This window comes from Ursus maritimus, unplaced genomic scaffold (genome assembly GCF_017311325.1).
Source record: "Ursus maritimus isolate PB19 unplaced genomic scaffold, ASM1731132v1 scaffold_19, whole genome shotgun sequence".
Classification (NCBI taxonomy): Eukaryota; Metazoa; Chordata; class Mammalia; order Carnivora; family Ursidae; genus Ursus; species Ursus maritimus.
This window is the reverse complement of record NW_024424341.1, coordinates 51,559,787-51,584,099: the sequence shown is the minus strand read 5'-3', so window position 1 is coordinate 51,584,099 and position 24,313 is coordinate 51,559,787. Positions and strand designations below refer to the sequence as shown.

Genomic DNA, 24,313 nt, shown 5'->3' with positions numbered 1-24,313 from the left:
TGGGTTCCCGCCTCGGCAGAAAACCCCGCCCAACCCGGCCCGATGCTCTACGGACCAGTCAGCGAAGGCCACGCCTCCTCACGCGCTTCCTCCCAATGGAGAAGCCGCTCAAGCTTCGGTCTCTTCCGGGGCGGTCCTTTGAAAGCCTCTTCTACCGGCCACGGCCCCGGCTTCTCTTGTCACGTGACGCGATAGGGGCGGACACGAGTCGCGTCACGAGTCGCGAGTCCCGTCACGTGATGGGGGGAAAATGTGTGCTGCGGCCGCCATTTTGCTGGAAGGGGAGGCGCGTTTTACTTTCAGGCTGCGTTACTTAACTTGCCTGTATCGCGGCTCTCAGCCTCCTCCGATCTCTGAGCCTTCCCCAACCTACAGGACTTTTCCTTTTGCGCTCTGATTCTAGGACCTTCTCCACGACTAAGCCATTCTCCCTGCCAGGTGCCCTTTTGATCTCCTGACCTCTGATTCAAAGTTCAGCTCCAAGGTTCGGAACTAGGGCCTGGGATGTGAGGGGTTACAGAGCCTAAATTCCCTGGTCTTTAGCCCTCGGCCCCCCAGATCCCACCCTTTGGGCACCCCACCCTAGATCCAAGCCTTCATTTTCCCAAATCTGACTCCGGAGTTTCCAAACCTCGGCTCGGATAATAAAGTAACTTAAGTTCCCCTCCTGGAGCCTTGCAGCCCAGCCCCAAACCACAAATCTAGTTCCGGCTGAAGGACCCGCCCTGTTAACTCCCTGCTTCCGTGGTTCCAGGTGTCAGTCCTGGTCTTTGAGGCCCACTACTCAGCACGCAAGTTCTGGAACTCCGCGCTAAAACCTTCAGAACGTCCATCCCCGCGACTAACTCATTTTAGACATTCTTGACCTTCCAGCACTTGAATGCCATAGACCCCAAAATGAGTTCTTCTTGCTCTCCTCCCGTCGAGTCCCCAGCCCCTCCACAAACCCCTGTTCCCCAAGCCCCTATCACTCCAGTTCCTCTACCCCCAAACACCCCTAATTTAGCTTTTCCACCTCCCGCAAGTCTCCAGGCCCCTATTCCCCCACCCCCACCGCCGCCTCCACCTCCTGTCAGGGGACTGGCTCCCCCTCATGTGTTCGGCCTAGAGAAGAGCCAGCTCCTGAAGGAGGCCTTAGAGAAGGCCGGCCCAGTCCCCAGGAGCAGAGATGATGTGAAGAGACTCCTGAAGCTGCACAAGGACCGGTAGGGTCTCACCGAACCACCTGGCCCCAGGTCACTTGAGCTGTCTCCTCTTGGGGTTTCCCATTTCCTCAAGGTCAGAGAGCCTGAGTGCCTCAGCTCCCTACTTAGACCCAGTCAGGGTGTGCCTGCACCAGAGAGAGATCCTGCCCTCACAGGCACCTAGTCCAGTGGCAGAGGCAGAGCCCTCCCTCACCAGGGACAGCCCCGAGTGGTCAGAGCTGTAATGAGGGAGCACTGAGGGCGGGCCTGGCTGAGCTGGGAGTTAGTGGGGCCTGAGAGCTGCCCTGGGTGTGATGAGGACAGTAAACAGCCTGTGCAGGGCGCAGGCTGAAACGAAGAGGTGTTCTTTTCAGGAATCTGCAAATATTTCTTTAACAGGACGGGGGGAGGTGGTATAAACATGGGATTTCACAGGTTGGACGGGGGCCAGATCACACAGGGCATGGGCGCCACATGGAGGGAGGTGGACTATCCTGAGGACCCTGGCAAGCTGTGGCAGGGCTGTTCACGGGGAGGGAGGCTACCTGTGGGCCCAGAGGTGGTGAGACAGTCGGGGGGTCCAGGAGGAAGCTGGGGCACCCAGAGACCCAGGTGGGAGGGAGCTAGGCCCCAGACTCACGGAAGAAACTTCCAGCGCTCTAGACAAGTTTATAAGCTGTTTGGTTAGGACATTTGTAAGGCACTATTCTAAATGTGTTTAGGTATTTATTTCAACCTCTCAGTGATTTTGTAAGATAGGACCTATTGTGTCATTTTCCAGATGAGGAAACTGAGGCTTATGAGGTGAAGTCACTTAGCCACTCTTCACTTGGAAGAGCCCAGTTTGCACTCTGGCAGCAGGCCTTCATGCTTTTAGCCACTGTGCTGTGTTACCATCTTCCATCAGGATGGTGCTTCAAACGGAACCAGGAGTTTTGGGTTTTCCCCCCAGCCTTCCTTGTTCACTGGCCTGGAACAGAAATACTGGATAAGCATGTTGCCCGGCCCCTGCTGAGCCCTGGGGCTGCATCAGGATCAAAATTTTCTGAGTTACTTCCCCAAGGGTGGGGTGGGGCAGGCCTCCAAGGGCTCATTATCCAGGTGATGTCCTGGGCCTGGAGCATACCCTTACCTGGTTCTACTCTAGGCCAAGTTAAGGGATTTTCATCCCTATTAAAGAGGCTTGAGAAGGGTTGAAAGTCACAGGAAGGGTTTGGGTATAGAGACATCCCTTCGAGAAATTTCCTGTAATAAATCCATTTTTCTGGCTCCGAGTTGCAAAGATTTTGCACATCTGTTCTTTGCCCCTATAATAACCGAGAGAAGGAGCAGGGAGCAGCAGGTGGAAGGATGATTCCCACTGAGCAGATGAGGACATGGAGGCTCAGGAAGGGAGACGTGCCTCATCAGGGGAGAAGGAAGTCAGCATCAGAGACTGGAGCTGCCCTCTGGCCTTAGGACAGCCAGACCTGGGTTCCTTTCCCCACCCCTCAACACTCCACTCCCAGTCACACCTCACGGGGGCGGGGGTTTGGGGGGGGGATCTAGGAGCTGGTTCCCATGTGATCTGAGCACGCTCTGATTCAGTTTCAGAAGTGACTTGCAGTGGATCCTCTTCTGTGCCGACCTGCCCTCCCTCATCCAGGAAGGTCCTCAGTACGTGCCCTGATCTGGGACTCTGACCCCTCTCTGCCTTTGCTGTGCTTCCTGAGGACCGATCTGTAGAGTGGGAGGCCTGGGTTCATCCCAGGCATCTTGGGAGGAGGCAGAGGGGAGGGAAACGGGGGCTGGAGGGTGGGGTCCCTGGTGCATGCGCAGTAAACTGTTGGAACAGACAAGTAAGCAAGTGAGCAGTCTTCACCTCTGACTCTGCTTCGGCCCCTCCTCCTGGAAGCCAGGTGACCTCTCTCCCCACCTTCCTGCCCTTCCTGCAGCCCTCCAGCCCTAGCCTTAGGCCGAGGTCACCCTCTCCCCCATGAAGCAGAGTCAGGTCTCCCAACCAGGACTGGGAAAAGGGAAACTCCCCCAGCACAGCAGACCTGTTCCTTACACTCCAGCTTCCGGGGCAGAGGGGGCTCAGTAAAGACAAGACTTAGGGGTGGAAGGACTGGGCCTGTCTCTCCCCAGGTGTGGGCTGGTGGCCTTGTGGATGGCAGGCACGCTCCTGGCACCGCCCAGCGGCGTTCCCCTGGAGAGACTGGTGCAGATGGCCGTGGAGAGAGGCTACACAGCCCAGGGAGAGATGTTCTCTGGTGAGTTGGGTGTAGAAGGGTCTCAAGCCAGTCCTGTGAGGGGACTGTATTCCAATGCTCAAGCCCTTCTCCCTGTCCCAGTAGAGTATTGGGAGGTGGACTCTGGAGACAGGTTGTCTTCATTCTCAGCCCAGCTCTGCCCCCTCCTGCTGGGTGGCTGTGGACAAGCAGCTTACCCTCTTTGTGCCGCATTTTCTGCATTTGTATGAAGAGGTGGCAGTTGCAGTGATGATTCGAGGTGCAGCCAGGCACACAGCTATCCATCTGTCTCTGTCACCCTTGCAGTGGCCGACATGGGCAAGCTGGCCCAGGAGGCACTGGGCTGCGAGGCTGAGCAGCTCTGCGGTGGCCTGGGCGGTCCCAGCAGAGCCCGTGTCCTGCAGCACCTTGTCTCCGGACATCCCCTGCTCATCCCGTATCCCAGGGCCCAGAAGGAGCTGGGTGGGGATGGAGAAGTGTGGGCGGGTCCCAGGGCCACACCACAGCTTTGGCCTTAACCCCCTGCACCAGCTACGACGAGGACTTCAACCATGAGCCGTGTCAGAGGAAGGGTTACAAGGCCCACTGGGCCGTGAGCACAGGTGGTACTCCTATATGCTCACCCTGTTTTCCCCAGCCCCCCATTACCCCCACACTCTCAACGTGACACTGGCCCTTCTCCCGTACCAAGGCGGGGACCAGGGCTGGGCTGTCCCCATCCCCACAGGATACTTAGTAGGGACCTGGCAGGCAGCAGGTGCCTCAGTATCTGCCAGTCAGGGTTTCCATGAATAGAAGCTCAGAACATGGACTTTAGGATCAAACAGTTTAGGCTCCAGATCTGGTCCAGCCACTTCCGGGCTCTGAGACTCTGGGTTTTCCTTCCTCTGTCTGGAAATTGGGGTGACAGTGGGCAAAGCATATAAAAGTCTGAACGGCACAGGCATGTTGCATGTGTCGGTCAGTGCTGGCCTCAATCGGCCTTGTTGTCTTCATTCCACCCACCTGCAAGAAGGCTGGTTTGCATGTTAGGTGGCCTGGGAGGCTCCCCATGCCTGGGTCCGTGGCCTCGAGGGCTCCGGGCTCCTCTGAGCATTCTCTTACTAGACCGCAGGAAACCACTGGGTGATGATGCCTGCTTGGTTGAACGCCACCTCCCCGTCTTTGCTACCAGCTGTAGAAGCCAGGATCTAAAAGCCTGTAGCCCTCAAGCCGGACACCCTGGGTCCAGTCCCAGCCCAGCCGTGTGCCCCGCCGACTGCTCCGTGACGCAGTGTGGAGGCAGCACCCACACCTACCCCAAAGGGCAGCACCGAGTCAGGGCTCACTCCCGCTCACAGCCTCCCCTCTCCTCGCAGGGGTCCTGCTGGGTGTGCGGGCCGTGCCAAGCCTCGGCTACTCCGAGGACCCCGAGCTGCCAGGTCTGTACCACCCAGTGCCCAGCACACCCCGCCAGCCACCAGCCCTGCCAGAAGAAGGTTCCCCAGGAGCCGTCTACCTTCTGTCCAAGCAGGGCAAGAGTTGGCATTACCAGCTGTGGGACTACAACCAGGTCCGGGACAGCAACCTACAGCTGACAGATTTCTCGCCCTCACGGGCCGCCGACGGCCGGGCGTACGTGGTGCCTGCTGGCGGAGTGCGGGCCGGCCTCTGTGGCCAGGCCCTGCTCCTCAGACCACGGGACTCCAGCCACTAGCCTGCGGCAGCCCTGAGCCACACTGACAGGGCCCCGGCCACAGCTTGGCTCTGTCACCATAAGAGTGCTTGTTTCTCCGTTCACAAGAGCCCGCAGGTGTGGGCTGCGTTCCCAAGGACCTTCAGCCAGAGATCCTCCATGAGGAGTCCCCCTCCTGCCCCAGTCCATGGGTCCCAATCCCCTTCTCCCACGCCCACCCCCCTGTATTGGGCTCCTGATGTGTGGCTGGGGTTCAAGCCAGGAGCCAGCCAGCCAAGCTCCCTCTCCAGGGAAGATACTTGACCACAGCTCAACCCACAGGCCCTGTCTGCCCGACCTGAATGTTGGAGCCAGCCATTTCTCACTGGTGACCAGCCTCTTCTAAAGCACCCTCCTCTCTCTCTGGACACGTGCAGGAGCCTCCTCACCGGACCGCTAGCTGCCGCCCAGCATCTGTTCCCATGGAACCTAGGAAGCCTTGCCTTTCAAAATGCAACCCAGGTCTTACCACTTGCCTCCAGAGAAGCTTCCAGCAGATCGTGGTTGCTCACAGAATAGGGATTAAACTCTCTCAGCCCCAGCTCATCATGCTTTCTGCCACCAGCCACACCGGCCTTCCAGGTCACTCGAGTGTCCTATTCCCCTGCACCCAAGCCTCTGCTAACAGTAACTCCTTAATTCTGTTTTGGCTCAGAAGACTCCCTAGCCCCAGGTACGGCCCCTCCCCCACCATGTGTTCTGATTTAGAAACGGACAGAAAGTGCTTCTGTGTGCCAACCCCTTTGCCCAGTTTAACTCAGCAAATTCTCTAACTACGGAAGGAAGGTACTAGATCTTCCTCTATTTTACAGGTGGAGAGACTGAGGCGTGGAGAAGTGCCGTCACTGGCCTGAGGTCACATGGCCGGCAAATGGCAGGGCCAGGATTCAAACCCGGCAGTTAGTAGCTATACAAATGGGGGTGGAGAAAGAGGTTATTGATTGAATGAAAACCTGTTGCTTCCACTCTGAACAAGTCTGTCTTGGTCCCCGGTGTAGCCAGTGCCCGGCAAAGGGTCTTACTTAGAGCGGCTGTACAGTGTGGTGTTTCTTCCCTGAAGAGGAGCGCCCCTGCTCTCACGCCTGTGCCAGAGCACCCCGGCCCTGCCCCCCTGGTTGGTGCTGTCTGGTGCACTGTCCTAGGAGGCCCTGAGGGTGCAGCTGGGAGCTGTCTCAGTCACTCATCTGTTCCCTACATTGTCCCACACAGCCAGGCACAAGAGCAGCAGCTGGGTGAATGCCGNNTGAAGCGGCCTCCTGTGCACCCCAAACTGCTCATGATCCCATTACCCCACCCAGCACTAACGGGGAGCTTTGAGCCCACACACCCCAGATGCGAAAGAAAAAATCCACAAAGTTGACCGTGACTGTGCAATTTATTGGGGCGTCGTCATGGGGGGGGAAGCACACGAAATGATTTTGCCTTCTGTTCCCCAACACTGCCCCAGCTAACGACTACCTCTCTCATATAAATAAGTATAAAGACGGTCAGTAGAAAAGGAGCACACCTCCTCAGGCCTGGAAGACACATGAGCTTCAGCTTAGGGAAGAGGGAGGCACCTGGTTCCCAGCCTCAGAGGCTAGGAAAGCCAAAGGTTCAGGTGCTGGAGGGGGGGGGGCATCACCTATCCTTGGCTGTGCTACTAGGGTCTTTGGTTTGGACCAGGCTTGCAAGCCCCAGGCCACAGCCAGTGGCCCCACCACCCTGCACCTCTGATTCCCAAACCTGCTTTTCCATGGCTGAAAGCCCTTCCTGCCACCAGCTGGCCAGGAGCAAGGGAAAGGGGGTAAGGGGTGGAAGGAGGAAGTCTCAAGGCTGAGGCTGGTGCCCAAGGAACAAGGTTGTGCTGGTCACAGTGCCAGCACGGGGATGTGGCTGTGGTTTTGGTGTGCAGGGGTTCAGCAGAGCTCTTTCAGGAGCGGGGAGGATCCCATGGGGCCAGGGGGGAGGGCAGGACAGGGTGAACTGGGTCCCGCCCCACAGCAGCAGCTCTCAGATCGGCCCCATGGTGTCACACCCTCCCCAGAGTCTGTCAGCACTGGAATGGCTCCCAGATGAACGGATGGGGCCAGAACAGACAGGTGCTCCTGCCTTTGTTCACATGTGAGGCCTGGTTCTCCAGCACACCAGTGATGAGAGTGACCTTCCCCCGGCCTCCAGGAGCCAGCTCGCAGCCGAGGGGGCTGACAGGAGGCAGTGATTACAGTCATTCCTACGGTGAGAGGCACCACATCACGCCTGTGCCCTGTGGCATCCGAGTTGTGTTCTGTCAGGGCTCATGGTTTAGTTATGGTCTCCAGCAGCCCCTCAGAAACTGTCCTGGCTAGTCGGAGGACCCAATCTGGTTCTGATTCACCGTGGGATGTGGCCATGTCATACCCATCCTCCAGTTTTAAAACCTCCCTATCATGAAAGGGCCTGGCGCTACCTGGTCTCCAAGGCCCTTCGGACCTTCCACTCTGGTCTCACGTGGTGTACAACACAACCTCTCCCATCCCCGCGGTCAGCCCCCCATAGCCAATTTCGGGGTACCACCAGCCAGATGGGCACCATCCAGTAAATAAACCTGGCAGTGGGCAAGTGGGTCAACCCTGGGCCAGCCCCTGAAGGAGGTGGATCAAGTTGTCCAGACCCCAGAGGTACCCATCCTCGTGGTTGCCCTCGGCCCAGGGCAGTCGGTGGCTGAGCGTCTGGTGGTCAGGCAAGGCCACTGTCTTGCCGAAGTCAATCATCCAGACCCTGGCCAGGCCAGTGTGGTCATGCACAAAGAGGAGGGAGCTGCCCACCACCTGTAGGGAAAGAGGTCGGAGGTTAGGGGCAGGAGCAGGCACCGGCCTCGGGCCCCTGCCCAACAGGCAGCTGAGCAGGGTGATGAACTCTGGAGCCAGGCCGTCTGGGTTCCAATCCTGGCTCTGCCACTGACTGGCTACGTGCGCTTGGACAGGTGACGTAACCTCTCCGTGCCTCTGCTTGCTCCTACGCAAAGTGGGAATAACGGAGTGATAGTACCATTTACCTCGAAGGTGGCTGTGCACATTACAAGTGGGAATTCATCCACACAAAGCTCTTACGCCAGCTGCCAGTAGAGCAAACGGACGGCCGACGTTAACCATTACCCTTTCCCACGCTGGGGTACAAACTCAGATGCCTGCAGGATCTCGCATGGGTCAAGAGAGCCCGGCCAGCACTACAAAGTGGATAATGGCTCCCCCGTGGAAAGACCTCGGACTGCGGCTGCTGATGATGTTCCCTCCTCTGGAGAAAGGTGATGACGGTAACAGCCCCCCTCCCGCCCCCCGCTAAGGTCACTGGCAGCATTCCACGACGCACACACGCTCATGAAGGGCCTCGCGGTGCTTGGCACACGGCCCTCGGTAGATGCTGGCTTGAAGGGAGTTTTTTAAATTAGAAATAGTACTTTCGATGCCTTCATGGAACTCCAGGTGTGCAAGGCCCCCCCCTCTTCTAGTCGGGTTTCAAACCCCACTGCTCCCAGAGAACCCGGGTGCCGGGCGGGTGAGCAGATGGCTGGCAGGAGAGGCAGCCGCCGCCCCGCTCTGTTTGGCTGTTGGCATACGGCGAGCAGCCCGGTTGTTGCCACGTCTCCCAACGGGCCGGGGCAACCGGAAGTCCCGATTCTGGTGTCAAGTCTCATGTCTGAGATGCTGGCAACTCATTTTTTCAAATGCTAAGTCACCAGGTGGGTGACACCGAACCTGAGCGCAGAAGAGAGGAGGTCCCCGGGCCTCCCCTTTGGGACTTGCGAGCAGAGCCCAAGGGGCAGCGACGAGGACAATGAGGGTGACATTTAACGATAAGGAACACGAGAGTCACAGCTGGCACACACTGAGGGCTGACTACGGGCCGTGCTTCCATATGTATTAACCTGCCTGATCCTCGCCCCGCCCGGGAGGCTGGTGCCCTGTTAGCGCATCCTGCCTGTCAGGAGACGGGTCCCAGGCCCAGGTGCTGGGGAGTGCAGACCGGGTTCAAACCCGGAGGCCCGACTCCCCGATCAGGGATCTCTGGGGAGTTGGGGATACCAGGAAAGAGAAGTGAGGGGGACCTGAGCGGGGGTGGTAGAAGAGCTTGGAGAGAAGAGGGAGAGGACACACACACGCAGTGAGGTCGCCACTTCACGGACTTCCTGCGACAGCCCAGAGAAATTACTGTTTCCTAAGAGACGCAGGCTGCACAGGGGAGGGGGGAGGGAGGGAGAGAGCCACCGAACAGGATGGCTGACACCGATAATTGGAAATCATTACAATTACAAAGTAATTTTAAGAGCAAGAAGTTAGGGCGCCTGGGTGGCTCTGCCTTCAGCTCAGGTCATGATCCCGGGTCCTGGATCGAGCCCCGCATCAGGCTCCCTGCTCAGTGGGGAGCCTGCTTCTCCCTCTCCTTCTACCCTTTGCCCTGCTCACACTCACTCTCTCTCTCTCTCAAATAAATAAAAAAATGTTGTTTTTCCCTGTGTTAAGAGGACGCTGAGGCCCTAGAAGGTTAAGTCACATGCCCAGTGTCGAAGAGCCTTCCTTGCAGACCACCTGGCTCGAGCCTCTGTTCCCAGCGATCCCATCTCCCTGAAACCCTCTCTGCCACCTACCCTAAAGAGCAAACCCCAAAACGTGGGGGTTCCCCTTAATAGCTTTGCCCCGTGACTCTGTCAGCAGTTTCTCTTTGGTGCCACCCGGATGCTGACACCCCCCACCGCTCCCCACACAGGGCCTTCTGCTCCCACGGCCGCCAGGACTCCCACCTCGTGGGTTTTGAAGAAAGGAGAGTTCTCCAGAGCCTCTCGGAGTTCTTCCAGGTGAGCCACATACTTTCTCTGTGTGGGAAGAAGCGTTTCTTGGTTAGCACAGGGACTCTGTGGGTCCTTCCCCACCCTGAGAGCTGACATCTTATACCCCCAAAGGAGCGGGTGGAACCCGGCCAGGATGGGCTCAGGGGAACCGCGGGGAAAATGGGAGGCGGGGGGAGTCTTGGAAGCCTCTGGGTGGCACAGAGCAGAGTGTGGTGAGAGATACATGAATACCCACAATTCCTAGCAGCTCCTCCAACCGAGAGTCCCTTTAATCTCGGCTTGGTCAGAGGACTTGCTCTGGCCAATAAAACGGGGCAGAAATGATGGTGGCCTTTCCAAGCCGTCCTCCATTTTCACTCGTTCTCTGGGCCACCGGCTCCTACCCTGAGAATGCGCCCAGGCTCGCCTGCTGGAGTGTGAGAGACAAGTGGCCAAGTCGTGAGCCGAGACAGTAAGCCCATCACCAGATGTATAAGCAGGACCCAGGAGGGGTCCAGCCGGCTCTCGCCAAGCCACCCGCTGACCGCCGATGGTCAGCAAGGCAGGCCGGTAGCGGCCAGCCCGGGCCTACAGCAGANNNNCCACCGCCTCAGGAGCAACAATGACGGCGGTGGTCTTAGCTGCTAAGTTCAGGGCATGGGTGCCCCACTCACCAGGATTGCACGGTTCCCATCCACAAAGTCCTCCAACACCTTCGTCACCTGCTCCAGCTCCTGGGTCTTCTTGAAATTGGTGTTGCAGGTCCCGTTGGCCTTCTGCAGGGCAAGGGGCGAAGGCAGAGCGTCACACCTTTTCCTTCCCGTCACACCTTTTCCTTCCCGAGCAGGACACCGAGCAGCCTCAGGCACCACCCGGGACCACCTGCCTGTCCCCCCGCTCCTAGCTGTTCAGGAGGAGCGGCCAGCTCACCCGCCAGCCCAGCCCCACCCAGCCTCAAGGCGCACTCCAGAGCAACCGGTCCTTCCCAGGCTAACCTTGAACCCCCTGGCTAAGCCAGGCTAGCCCAGTGGACTTTGGAGAGGGGTGGGTCTGGCTTTGAACAGTGACTCTGCTGCTTCCTAGCTGGCGGCCTTAAACAAGCTGCTTCGCCAGCCGTGGCCTCAGTGCCCACATCTGGAAAATGGGGATTGTGTTGGTATTTACCACCGTTAGGTTAAAGCTGGTATAAGGATCAGAGGAGACTGGATGTGTGCAGGATGCATGGCACAGTGCCTGGCACACAGTTAAGTAAGCACTGCATAATGAGACTGTTATTTTTTTTTATATCTGAGAAGGGCACAGAGAAGCCACCTGAGTCATTCTGCCACACTCTGTCAGGTGCCGTGTGGGCGCTGATAACATGGAGGTAACAGGACAGACACACAGTCAGGTGAAGGAGGCAGGTATGGTATAAGATCATCACAAAGGGAAATAAGAATAATGAGGAAGTAAAGAGATGGCCCTGATCTGGCAGGATAGAAATCAGGGTGGGCTTCCTGGAGGAAGTGAAATTTAAAAGCAGACAGAAGGGGCGCCTGGCTGTCTCAGTCTGTAGAGCGACTGCCTTCAGCTGGGGTCATGATCCCATAGTCCTAGGATCGAGCCCAACATCCGTCAGGCTCCCTGCTCAGAGGGGACTCTGCTTTTCCTTCTACCCCTCCCCCCTGCTCATGATCTCTCTCTCTCTCTCTCAAATAAATAAAATCTTTAAAAATTAAAAAATAAATAAAAAATAGGGCCGCCTGGTGGCTCAGATGGATAAGCATCTGTCTTTGGCTCGGGTCATGATCTCTGGGTCCTGGGATCAACCCCCGAGTCAGGCTCCCTGCTCAGTGGGGGAGTGGTCTGCTTCTCCCTTCCCCCCTGCCCTTCCCTGTTGTGCATGTGCGAGCGCACTCTCTCTCTCTCTCTCTCTCTCTCAAACAAATTACATAAATAAATAAATAAGTATTAAAGTAAAAAATAAAGTAAAAGGAGACAGGAAAACGACTGGGAGTCAATCAGGGGAACAGTAGGGGGAAGAGCATGTGCAAAGTTCCTGTGGCAGGAAAGCACAGGACTCTTGGGGGGGAGATGAGGCTAGACCCTGGAGCTCCCTCTAGGCCAGGGAACTTCTCTCGAGGGGACTAGGGAGCCATGGAATAGGAGACTAACAGTAGGATGTACAAGTAGAAAGATGGCTCAGGCGAGGCCATGGGGAAACAGGCACTTTCATGCACCGCTGGTGGGGTGCACAATGGTCCCACTCCTGTGAAAGGAGCTTGACAATCTCAAGCAAAATTCCCAATGCACCTCATCTTCAATTCTGTCCTCCTGCTTCGGGGAATCTTGTCTACAGCTAAACCTACCCACTCGCAAAGTGTCTTGTGTATAAAGTGATTCACTGAGGCACTGTTTATAATGGCAAAGAGTGGAAACCCAGGTGGCCATCTGTAGGGGACTGTGTCTCATCCACAGAGAGCTATTACACAGCTGAGTAAGACAGGAAGGGAGGAAGGGAGGAAGGAAGAGAAAGGCAGGCAGGCAGGCAGACTTTCTATGGAATGATATGGAAAATTCTCCGGGGCTATATACTTCCTTTTGGAGGAGGAAAATTTAGGATATACAGTTGCATTTGTTTGTATTTGCAGGAAGAAACAGAAGAAACCATCAAGTGGTTCTCCAGGAGCAGACGGGGGTGGGGGGACAGAATGGGGAGGACAGCAGCAGGGCTGGGAGAGAGATTTCCCCTCTATACCCTTTTATATTATTTTGATTTTTGAACTATGTGAATACCTCTTCAAACAATTAGGTTTAATTTACAAAAAAAGGAGAGAAAGAAAGAAGGAGAGAAAGAAAAAAGGAAAATCTTTCCCCAAACGGGGGAAAAAGGATCCTTCCAGCTGCCATGTCAGATGAGGATCAGAGGGGGTGAGACAAGGACCTAGGAGCCCAGAGAGACTACGGTGGGAGAGACCAGGGAGGCTGGGGGGAGAGACCAGGGAGGCTAGGGAGGGAGAGACCAGGGAAGCTAGGGAGGGAGAAACCAGGGAGGCTAGGGCAGAAGAGACCAGGGAGGCTAGGGCAGAAGAGACCAGGAAGGCTAGCGGGGGAGAGACCAGGGAGGCTAGGGCGGGAGAGACCAGAGAGGCTAGTGGGGGAGAGACCAGGGAGGCTAGGGCAGAAGAGACCACGGAGGCTAGGGCAGAAGAGACCAGGAAGGCTAACAGGGGAGAGACCAGGGAGGCTAGGGCAGAAGAGACCAGAGAGGCTAGTGGGGGAGAGACCAGGGAGGCTAGGGCGGGACAGATGGATGGACTAGGGCAGGGCCATGGGGAGTGGAGCAGACAGAATCAGTAGCTGTTCAGGGAGACAGATAAACAAAACTTGGACACTGATAGGGGTGAGAGAGAAGCAGGACCTCCCCGAGCCCCTGTCTATTCATCTTCCACAGTCTCCTGCTCTTTCTCCACATCCTGCTTCTTCCCAGCTTTCCCTGACACCCATGTTCCCCAAGAGGCCCTGCCTCTGATCTAGCACTCAGCCCCCAGGCTAGCAGCTCCTGGCCCTCACCTTGATGCCCTCAATCCGGAAGCCCAGGGTGGAGGTCGAGCTCACGGTCTCCCTCCACTGCATGTAGCGGGGCTTGGTGACAGCACCCTGGGCATGTTCCTCAGGGGTGGGGGCCCTGGGGTCCACAGCCACCATCTTCTCATACATGTCCTTCCGGGGCCGGGGCCTTTCTCGGGCCTTCACTAGCTCCTCCTCCAGGTAGGTCCTGGGACACAGAGGACGTGACAAAGAAAACTATGAGGAACAAAGATGGAGGACATACTCTCTGATATCAAGACAAGTTATAAAGCCACAACATGGCACAAGAATAGGCAATTAGATCGATGGACAGGAACAGAGTCTAAAAACAGACACACATGTGTACATTTACCCAAGTCATGACAAAGAAGGCCCAGCAATTCAGTGGGGAAAGGGAAGTCTTCTCAATAAATGGTGCTGGGTCAATAGGATTGCCATATTGGGGGGGGGGGGCTTCAATCCCTACCTCACACCATGTATAAAAATTAATTCTAGATGGACTGCAAATCTAGATGTGAAAGTTAAAACAATAAAGATTGTAGAAGAAAACAGGAGATCACACAGTCTTGGAGTAGGCAGATTTCTTAAACACAAAGCTACTAATCATAATGAAAAATGACAAACTGGCCTAAATGAGAAGTGCTCCTGTTTATCAAAAGATAACTATTAAGAGAGTGAAATGGGGGACGCCTAGGTGGCTCAGTTGGTTGAGCATCCCAGACCCTCTGCCCCCTTGGCTGACCCTCAACCTACCTGCTGCCCATCTTGCAGTCCATGATGGAGGGGCCCTCAAAATCCGCCAGGAGATCTTCCATCTGGTTGAAGGCCTGGCCATCCCGCTGCACCATGCCATAGTAGGTGGGCACGAAAGGCCGCAGGGGGTCACTCATCAATTGCTCCAGGCTGCGCTGCTCACACTGACAGAAACGCTTTAGGATCCGACCATCCTCTCCTGCCTGGAAGTTGCCTACAGGCAGCACAGTCGACAAGAGCGTCAGAAGCTGCATCAGCCAGAGATCTTCTCATCTCCCGGATGCATCTTACCTGACCCTTCTGAAAGCCTTTCTCTCCCTCCCTGCAACTCTCACTGTCTTGGCCTCTATGTGGCAAGGACAGGACCTATGGCTGCTCCTTGTCGAAATGGAGTCCTGTTCACAGCACTGTGTCCTCATTTGTTTTGTCATTTTAGATTGTGAGCTCATGATCGGCTGTGGGGCTCTGTGTGCGGTCTGAGTCGAGAGCATGACGCTCCAGAGCAGATCTGCATTTGCTCTGGGCACCTGGGGGGCTCAGTCGGTGAAGCGTCTGCCTTCGGCTCAAGTCATGGTCCCAGGGTCCTGGGATCGAGCCCCACATTGGGCTCCCTGCTCCACGGGGAACCTGCTTCTCCCTCTCCTCCCTGCTCCTGCTCTCTCTCGCTATCTCTGTCTCTCTCTCCAATAAATAAATAAAATCCTTAAAAAAAAAAAAAAAGATTTGCACGTGCTTCTGCCTGGAGTTCCACTGTGCTAACCCCTGGGACCAATTTAAGTTAACTGACAAATCTGGCATTTCCTGGACCCTGCAGACTGTGTAGATTAGAGTTATGAATTCTTATGGGAGCAAATTGTATTTTCAGATTATATTCTCCAAAGATGGCCCAACAATAGCTCCTGCCCCACAGGTCCTTCTAGAATTTCACCACTCCCCATCAAGAAGCGGAATCTAATTCTTCTTCCCCCCTTGAATCTGGGAGGGCTGATGACAGAAGCAACCCTGTGACTTTGGAGTCTAGGTCACAAGAGGAGACGTGATTCCCACTTTGCTGGCAGAGACGCTTGCCTTTGCAGTGCTGAGCAGCCCCGGAAGAAAGCGGACTAGTCCGAGTCCACCATACTGTGCGGAAGCCCAAGCAGCAACACAGAGAAGCCACATGGAGGCGGCCCCCGCTGACACCCAGCCAGCAACTGATCGCGAGGCATGTGAGTGAATGAATCTCAGAAGTTTCTGCCTTGCAGCGTTCAAAAGAGTTGTCCAAGCTGAGTTCCCAGAAACCATGGCGCAGCAACGAGCCGTCCCTGCCAAGCCCTGTCTGGCTTCCTGACCCCAAACATGTGAGTGTAATAAAATGGTCCTTTTCTTCCACTAAGTTTTCTTTTAACCACCACTATCTTCTGAGGGGTTTTCTGGTATTTTAACTCAGCTAGAGTAACGCGAACACATAGAGATGGCAGCCGTGTGGCGGGGGGCGGGGGTTGGCTTTTCAACAACTCGGATCTAGGGACGAACAAGGTAGGTAAGTTCCCTTCTTGTCTTCCTTTGCCGGTGGGCCCACCTAATTTTTCTAGTCCCCGCTGGTACCCTTTTTTGTAATAAAGTTTTATTGGAACACAGACACACTCCTGTGTTTAGGTATTATCTATGGCTGCGTTCATGCTGTAACAACAGAACTGAGTAGCTGCGACAGAGACCATACGGCCCACAAAACCTCGGATGTTTACTATCTAGCCCTTTACAGAAACTGCTACGTGCTGGGCATTGTACTACCACGTGCCACAGACGTCACGCTCGGGCCTGCGGAAAACCGTTACAGCTGCCATTTATTGAGGGCCTATAATACTCTGGACATGAGGAGAGAACAAGGAATGATTATTTCCATTTCTGAGGGGCCTGTGTTTCAATCTTCGTAGAGATTTTGGTTTATCATTAATTTTTAAAATATTTTATTTTCTTTTTATTTTAAGCAGGCTCCACACCTAATGTGGGCTTGAACTCACAACCCAGACATTAAGGGTCGCGTGCTCTACCGACTGAGCCAACCGGGTGCCCCGTTCATACACATTTTGATTTTAACCCTTCAGTTAAGCCCGCAAGGGAGGTATGATTATCTTCGTATTACAGGTGAGAAAACCAAGGCCCAGGGAGAGAAAGTAACTAGCCCAGGACCCCCATATATAAAGCGCAGAATGAGGATTTGAGCCCAGGACCACGTTTTCCCCAGGGTTGAGGATTTGCTCCCCGTCCCCCTGGTGCTGAGACCACAGGGAACAGCCCTCAGCCCTGATGTATGGATGGCCCGGCCCAGGCCCATGCACTTCTCATAACAGCCTCATGAGGTGGAGACAGTCCCCAAGCCCATCTGACAGCTGGGACAACCTGAACTACAAAGAATGGCTCTAGAACTTTCTTTCCCCAGCCCAGGCATCTCTGCCCAGCCTGTCTGCCCCCTGCCGTCCCACACACCCCTGCTCTCACCAGCGTGTCCCGACAGCTGGACCCAAGGGTAGTGTTTTCGGAAGGAGACCATGAAGGGCGAATATCTCAGAACCGTCTTCAGCTTCTTCCAGGGTTTGTTCTGTGTGGGGCAGAGCAGGGTGGGGTCAGTGCCAAGGCTGGGGAGGGGAGGGGGTAGGATGCTGCACTGAGGGAAACCAGGTGGACTGGGGGTCTTTCCAGGGCCAGGGGGCTTCTTGCGATCGCTGCTCCCAAGCTCACTGGGGTGAGCAAAGCCCACTACTTCAGCTATCTCGAGATCCCCCAAAGGCCTCAGCAAAGGTGAGGAAGAGCCTGTCCATTGTTCTCTGTCCTTCTCCAGTGAGTAAAAATAGGCCAGGTCTTTTCACAGTCACAAACAGCCCCCAAGTCTTCCCCTCCACAGACACACACCAAACACCTGGAAATGTCACTTCTGTCCTGAAACCCAGTCAGAGCTTCTGGAGAAGATGACAGAGGCAGGAGCTGATGAGTGGAGGCTGAACCACACAGAAAGAGAAACAGAGCCAGATGGCAAGGTGACGACAGAGGCAGAGAGAAGGGCACAAGAGATGGCGACCGGGACAGTCATGAGAGCTGCTCCCCAAAGGGCTCCAGCCCCTCCCCCTTCCAGGGACGTCCCTGCCGTCTTGACCTTAGGTTACTGACGTGCTTTGGCCAATGAAATGTGAGCAGAAGCTTGAAAGCCAGTACATGATTCTCCGTGTCCTTTGCCCTGCTGTAAAAGGGGGTGGGATGCGTGGAGAGAGAAAGAAAAGCTTCCTCAGTCTGGGCCCTGAGTGAAGACAGCATGGAGCAGGGCCCCCTCACCCACCAGTGGCTCATGGTCCCTGTGCAGTATGAACAAAAATAATCCGGTGTTGTTCCAAGTCACTAAGTTTGGGGGCTGTTTGTTACTACAGCAAACCCTGACCTAGCCTGACTAATACAGAGACAGGGTTACCAAAAGACCAAGAAAGCATAGCAAGACAGAAAGGGAGACACGGATACAAAGTAATGACAGGAAAGAAAAAGATAAGTAGAAACAAAGAAAGAGAGAGAACTAGCAATAGAAAACCAGTACAGCAAACTGAAAACAAAGATTTATTTGTATCAGGTTGACTCAGTCAAGAGGTTCTTGAGACCGGGTCAGCGTCTGAGTCACACGCATGAGCACGCGTGCACACACATGAATACATTCTGCGCCAAGGCACAGGCCCTGAGGCAAGTACTAGGAGAAGCGGTCCTCTCCACAGAAGGAAGCTGTGTGGCCCATCCCCCACTACCCTGGGGTCAAAGCCATGTTCTCTCCCACCTGCTCAGAGCCCAGCTACCTAGCAGACGTCTACGTGATGGTGGGAAGGTCAAGCAGAGGCAGGGTGTTGGGACCGCAGGATTCAGGAAAGGCCAGTCCTTCCACCCTCCAGCTGCCAGCCGTGGAGAGGAGGTGATTAATAAAGGTTCCTGTTTACTAAGCACCTGGAACATTCCAGGCACAATGACAAAGACTCGGTGAGCCATAACCTACTTAATCCTAAAACACAACCCCAGGAGGACTGCTGCCTCTGTGTTACAGAGGAAACAGAGGCTCAGAGAGATGAAGTCACTTGCCTAAGTCACACAGCACAGTGCTGGGGTTCCAACTCAGAACCCACAGCCCTGGGCTTACATGCTATACCCCTGCTGGACTATGAAGTCTGAAGGCAGGGATTGGGATTATCATGGTTACAACTGTGTCCCCAGCCCATGACTCGCACACAATAGCTGCCCAAAAACGTTGCTTGAAGAAGTTTAATTTAACGGTCTTTTTTTTTTTTTTTTTTTTATCATTAAGCAGATTCAGTATCTTGTCTCTTTCTTAGACCTGACGGTTAATCCGGGCTTTCTTAGATCGTTTCACGTTGGTCTCCTCTCCCATGCCCCCTCCTCCAGGAAGCCCTCTCTGATACCCCAGGTGCGGCCAATCACACCACCCACCCCCAGTGGTCTTCTACAACACTCGGTTTCCCCCATCATCCCAGCCCTGACCTCTCTGTATGGTGATGGGTCTGTCTTCTCCACTGGCCTGGGAGCCCCATGAGGGCAATGCAATGTCTCAATCACTGCTGTGTCCCCAGCAAAACCAACACAGGGCTGGACACATAATAGAGGCTCAGGCTGTTGGTTGTCTGATGAGGAGGACAGGATGGATGTGCGAAGGAAGGGAAATAGGAAGGAAAGGAAGAAAGTAGTGGGACTTTAAGGTCGGATGGGATTTCAAAATGAAGCGAGAAGGAAGGAAGGGTTTGTTTTCTGGGCAGTGAGAGCAGCTTGAGCAACGAGGGGAAGCAGGATGGTGTGTCCTTGGGCTTCGTGGCAATAGAGGGGGGTCAGGAGGGGAGCAGGGAAGCTGAGCATGGGAAGCAGTCTGGAGACAGGAAGCTCTGAACACAGGACTGAACTTCTGATCGCTATCTAGAGGGCCCTGGGGAGCCACGGAAGGCGCTGAAAGCAGGGAAGTTTCCAAAGTTGATCACAAGTGGTCTTGGAGGCAGATTCTGAAAGGATGAAGAAAAACTGGACACAGGGTGGTCTGGGAGGAAACAAGTGAGGGACAGATCCACCCATACACCCCAGAGGTTCAAATAACTGGGTTTTAAACTCAGCCAGAACTGAGTTAGAATCCTGGCGCCGCCTGGGGCGCCTGGGTGGCACAGCGGTTGGGCGTCTGCCTTCGGCTCAGGGCGTGATCCCGGCGTTATGGGATCGAGCCCCACATCAGGCTCCTCCGCTGTGAGCCTGCTTCTTCCTCTCCCACTCCCCCTGCTTGTGTTCCCTCTCTCGCTGGCTGTCTCTCTCTCTGTCGAATAAATAAATAAAATCTTAAAAAAAAAAAAAAAAAAAGAATCCTGGCGCCGACCAGGCTTGACCGATCCTAAGCAAGTGGCCAAACCTCTCTAAACCGGTTTCCTCCTCTATAAAATGGACATAATAATAATCCCAATCTCATAGTGATGTTATGAGGATTCGGGGTTAACACACACACGACACTTAGAAACGTGCCTGGTATTCCAAGGGTATGAATCCCAGCTGTGTCTTCCAAAGTGTGTGACCTTGGACAAGTGCCACGGCCTGTCTGGGCCTCAGTTTCCTCATCTATAAAATGGGAATAGTAATACTAGCTACCTCACAGGGCTGCCATGAGGATTAAGTGAGTTAATATGAGCAAGGAGCTTGTACAGAGCTGGGCATAAGTGAGCGCTAGCTATTTTTTCCCCATCCCCTTCCAGATCAGCTGTTCTGAGATGCCAAGAATGTGAGAGTAGGTGGAGGGAACAGCTAAGGCAGAAGGACCAGAGGGTCAGCTCCAGGCAGGTTGAGGCAGCTCTGTCTCTACCTGTAGCCACATGTGTGAGCACGTTCCTAAGGGAGGCCTGTGGGGTGAGGGGGACTCAGGGCAGACTCCAGCCAGAGGCCCCACGAGAACGGAAGGACCCAGCAGGCCAACCCACTGGCGGCTCTCACACCTGCCTCGGTGCTGACCCTCCCTGAACCTGCCCTGCCCAGCCCTCCTGATTCACCAGGGAAGAACCGCACCCAAGCTGGGGGTGAGGGTAGAGGATGTAAACAAGAGTCTGCAGGGGGCTCCGTGGGGAGCTGGGGGGGCAACGGGGAGACCAGAAGGTCCCTGGCTACGCTGGGGGTCCTTAGCATTTTGGGCTCACACAGCCCTTCAAGAATCTGATAAAAGCTGGGGGGCTCAATCCCTACAAAAGTGAATGGCTAAAAGGTGGTGAAGGTTCATGACCCCTTAAAACAGCCACAGGAATCTAGACTAAATAATTTGGGGTAAAAAGTGCACCCTTTCTGTTCTCCTCTACTAGAGCTCTTCAGATTTTGAGGTTACATACTTCCTAGAAGATCCGACAGAAGTCAAACATGCCTGCTGCAAAAATATATGTGTATACACACACAGACGCACACAATTACACAATTTCAGGAGTTCCTGGGCACCATGAAGTCGGCCAGTGGCTGTCCATTTTAGACCCCAGGACTGGAGGCAGTCGGGGAGGAGAAAAGGAAAGGATTAGGAGGGTGCCTGGAGTGGGCTGGTAACCTGGCTGTCAGAGGGAGGAGGTCGACAGATGGAAGAGGTACCCGGAGATGAAACTGTTGGTGGCTGCTAGAAAACTTCTCAAAGCAAAGGCAGGGGGATGGGATAAAGGGTCTGAGGGGATGGAATAAGGGGTCTGGGGGGATGTGGCTCAAGGGAAGGATGGTTCCCACTCACCCCAGACCTGTCCTCGGGGTCGCTGGCACCTCCGCCCCCGGCCACCACATCATCCTCAGACTCGTCGAAAGAGGAGGCAGAGGAGAAGCCGCCACTGCCCCCCTCAGCCCGGGAGGGGGGTCCCATCGGCTGAGCCTCAGGCTCAGGTGTTTCAGGAGTGATGATGAGGCGGGGCACAGGGGTCAGGGGATTACACTCCAGGTGAGAGTACAGAGGAGGCCCCAACTTCCCAGGTTCTGGTTCCTCTAATAGGCCATCCTGCTTGGACTCCCCCAAAAAACAGTCTGTCCCAGGTTCTGTCTGCGGTCCATGAGTATCTTGTATCTGGGGACCATCAGTGCCAGGCCGTGTCCAGGAGCCAACAGTATCTTGCTGTGTTGGGAAACCATCAGTGCCAACCTGTTTCCAGGATGTTTTAGTATCCTGTTGTATCTGGGAGCCATCAGTGTACAATTCTTTCCAGGAGCCATCAGCACTTGGCTCTGTTGAGGGACCGGCCCCCTCTGGTTGAGTCCGGAGGCTGGACCTGTTCTTATGGGTCCGGAGGTTATCAGCCAAGGTCTTGGCCCTCTCTGGTTGAGTCTGTGACCCATGTATCTCTACCTCCGTCCAGGGCCCATCAACTCCCGGCTGCGTCCAGAGGCTGGCCCTCTCTGGCTGAGACTGGAGGTCAGACCTGTGTGGACCAGTCCAAAAGCCATCTGTCCCAGTTTCCGTACAGGGACCGGCTGTCTCCAGTTCTGACCAGTGGCTGCTCCTCTCTGGACATGTCCGGAGGCTGGATATGTGTGGCTCCGTCTTTTGGCCGGGCCGCTCTGTCTCTGCTCCGAGACCAGCTGCTTTAGGCTCAGCCTGTCCGTCTGTCCCCGGCTCAGGCCCGAGGCCGACCCTCTCGGGCTCGATGTGGAGGCTGGACCCTTCGGTCCGGGCCCGGGGCCCGCTCCCGTCCGGCCGCCCCGCCGGGCCCCCTGCGCCCGGCCCAGGTCGCTGCTGCCCCGGCTGCCGCCGCCGCCCCCCTCGCGGCGCCTCCAGCCCCATGCGGGCCGCTCCCGGTAGCGCCCCGGCCTCTGCCTCGCTCAGGCTCCCTCGGCACGGGCAGCGCCTCATGCCCGCTCCCTAGGTTCGGGCTTCGACCCGACCCGGCCCCTCCTGCCCCTTTAAATCCCGCGAGGGGTGTGGCTGGGGAGCCCCGACTCGCGGGTTCCGGCCCGCGGAGTCCTGCCCGTCCGGCCACGCAGGGGTTAACCGATACTCTGCCCCCCCCACCGGGAAAGCCCCGAAGCACCGCCCCGGACATGACGCAGAGGGGACGGGCCTTGCCTGATCCCGCCCGCTTCTGTTGGAGGGGGTGGCCTCTGAGCGCTCCAAGCTGGTCCAGGTTGGTTGTGAGCCGCCGCGGTCCCGGCTGCGGGCTAGTGGGGCCCATTCCTAGACCCCCGCAACTAATCCGACCTTCCTACACCCTCTAGTGACCAGTTTAGCCTCCCTGTAATCCTCGGTGACGAGTCCAGCAGCGCGCCCATTCTTCAGTCAGAGCCTGGACTGACTTTCAAAGACTTCGAAATCCTACTGACCTAAGTTCAAGACCCGCCTCTGCCACTTAACTAGCAGTGTTACCTGCAGTGTGTGACTTACAACTTCCTTCCTGCCCCAGCCCCAGGCTCAATTTTCTCACCTGTGAAATGAAGATACATAATATTATTGTTTCAGAAAATGTGTGTTCGATGCCACAAGAGCCAAGCGTTTTTACTAGCAGGGATATTGAGGCCCAGAGCCGTGAAAGAATTTGTCTAAAGGCAAAGTGAGGTTAGATGAGGGGCAAGCCAGGACCTTAACTCTGAAGCTAGGATGCCTGGCTTCAGATCTTGGCTCCAGCACTCACTTCTTGGATGCTCTTTCCCTGCAGACTTGTCTCCTTTGAGCCTCTATTTTCTCATCTGTGAAAAGGGGATAGCGGTGGATAATTTCCTCACAGGACCGCTAGGGGAGTATTTATTAATTTGCAACAACATTTACATTTGTTTACTTGTTTTGTGCCAGGTGCTGTACTTACCAGTTTATACCCCAACTCTTGTGAGGTGGGGATCATCATCATTCCCTTGCACAAACAGGAAAACAGGCACAGAAAGACAAAGCAGTGAGTCCAAGATCACACATCTAAGTTGTGTAGATTTGAACTCAGGCCCATTTAATCTAAAGTCTGGGCTTTTGGTCCCTACAGGGTGATATAATTTGCTTTTGAGGCTGGGGGTGTGAGTGAAAGAGCCAGAAGTTGAGAGTATTTTCTCTAAATTGGATCATGTCCTCCTCTGCTCAAAACCCTCCATGATTCCTATCCCACAGGGTAAAAGCCATAGTCTTCACTGTGACTCACTATCCCCTAAGGGACCTGCCTCTAATTACATCCCAGACCTCCTCTCTGTCTTTCCCTCTCACTCACTACGCCCATTGGCCTCCTTGCTATTTCTCTGAGATATTTTCCACCACAGGGCCTTTGCACTGGTTGTTCTCTCTGCTTGGAACGTTTTTCCCTCAGATATTCCAGTAGCTCCCTCCCTTGCCTCTTTCAGGTCTTTATTCAAATGTTACCTCCTCCGTTACCTCCTCAGCGAGGTCTTCCCTGACCACTCAAAATCTGTTTAAACTTGGAGCGCCTGGGTGGCTCAGTCGTTAAGCGTCTGCCTTCGGCTCAGGGCGTGATCCCAGAGTCCTGGGATTGAGCCCCACATCAGGCTCCTCCGCTGGGAGCCTGCTTCTTCCTCTCCCACTCCCCCTGCTTGTGTTCCCTCTCTCACTGGCTGTTTCTCTCTCTGTCATATAAATAAATAAAATCTTTTTTAAAAAATCTATTTAAACTCAAAATCTCTCTACTCCTTGCCCCCTTCCCTGGTTTATTTTTCTCTTTAACATATGTCACCTTATTAAATATACTTATTTTTTTCGTTTATTTTGCCCCTCATTGGAAGCAAGCACCAAGAGAGTAAATATTTTTGTCTGGATTACCCCTTGTTGTGTCCCCTAGAAAAGCCTAGAAAAGCATATGATAAGTGCTTAGTAGGAAATTTGGAAAGAATGACTTTTCCATAAGAAATTTCTCTCATGTAATAGAACTCTTGTTCTGTACCAGGTCTTGCGCCAAGCTCATTACAGACACTATTTCACTGCATCTCTTTCTCTAACACGGAGCAAGACAGGATCCACAGCCCCATTTTACAGATGGAACACTGAGGCTCAGAAATCTGCCAGCCTCTAGCCTTTGCTTGTAGCCTTTGATATGACCTCATAAAGGGAAAGCATGTAGCACCGGGCTTGGCACTATCAGCCACA

At 54.9% G+C, this 24,313-nt stretch overlaps 2 protein-coding genes across 6 annotated transcripts; one reads left to right on the top strand and one right to left on the bottom strand.

Annotated features, from left to right (window-relative positions):
- Positions 1–61: 61 nt before the first annotated feature.
- CUNH19orf54 (chromosome unknown C19orf54 homolog) lies at positions 62–6,489 on the top strand. 5 transcript variants are annotated; one of them, XR_005835741.1, is made up of 7 exons: positions 62–1,205; positions 2,772–2,840; positions 3,312–3,436; positions 3,722–3,851; positions 3,947–4,017; positions 4,774–5,802; positions 5,942–6,489. XR_005835741.1 is itself a non-coding variant. In XM_040633999.1 (7 exons), the coding sequence occupies exons 4-7, from the start codon at positions 3,334–3,336 to the stop codon at positions 5,109–5,111; spliced, it is 642 nt and encodes a 213-aa protein (XP_040489933.1). In that variant the 5' UTR covers positions 62–484; positions 1,109–1,205; positions 2,778–2,840; positions 3,312–3,333; the 3' UTR covers positions 5,112–6,489. The 5 variants fall into 5 exon arrangements, 4 of the variants coding, with proteins under 4 accessions (XP_040489933.1, XP_040489932.1, XP_008686999.2 ...); XM_040633999.1 differs by having other exon boundaries at positions 62–484; positions 1,109–1,205; positions 2,778–2,840; positions 4,774–6,489; XM_040633998.1 differs by having other exon boundaries at positions 62–484; positions 1,109–1,205; positions 4,774–6,489.
- ITPKC (inositol-trisphosphate 3-kinase C) lies at positions 6,486–22,108 on the bottom strand. Its single transcript, XM_008688776.2, has 7 exons — positions 20,987–22,108; positions 16,720–16,819; positions 14,239–14,452; positions 13,468–13,672; positions 10,590–10,691; positions 9,889–9,960; positions 6,486–7,918 (listed from the first exon to the last, which is right to left on the bottom strand). Exons 1-7 carry the CDS (start codon positions 22,091–22,093, stop codon positions 7,715–7,717), a joined length of 2,004 nt encoding a protein of 667 aa, XP_008686998.2. The 5' UTR covers positions 22,094–22,108; the 3' UTR covers positions 6,486–7,714.
- Between the last annotated feature and the right edge of the window lie 2,205 nt (positions 22,109–24,313).

Excerpts from the sequence above, each read along its gene's own strand:
- CUNH19orf54 (XM_008688777.2), top strand. The coding sequence starts at position 898 with ATGAGTTCTTCTTGCTCTCCTCCCGTCGAGTCCCCAGCCCCTCCACAA. Across the intron at positions 1,206-2,771 it reads CTGAAGCTGCACAAGGACCG|TTTCAGAAGTGACTTGCAGT; the intron begins GTAGGGTCTCAC and ends GCTCTGATTCAG. Across the intron at positions 3,437-3,721 it reads CCAGGGAGAGATGTTCTCTG|TGGCCGACATGGGCAAGCTG; the intron begins GTGAGTTGGGTG and ends TCACCCTTGCAG.
- ITPKC (XM_008688776.2), bottom strand. The coding sequence starts at position 22,093 with ATGAGGCGCTGCCCGTGCCGAGGGAGCCTGAGCGAGGCAGAGGCCGGG. Across the intron at positions 14,453-16,719 it reads CCAGCTGTCGGGACACGCTG|GCAACTTCCAGGCAGGAGAG; the intron begins GTGAGAGCAGGG and ends TGCTGCCTGTAG. Across the intron at positions 13,673-14,238 it reads GACTGCAAGATGGGCAGCAG|GACCTACCTGGAGGAGGAGC; the intron begins GTAGGTTGAGGG and ends TCTGTGTCCCAG.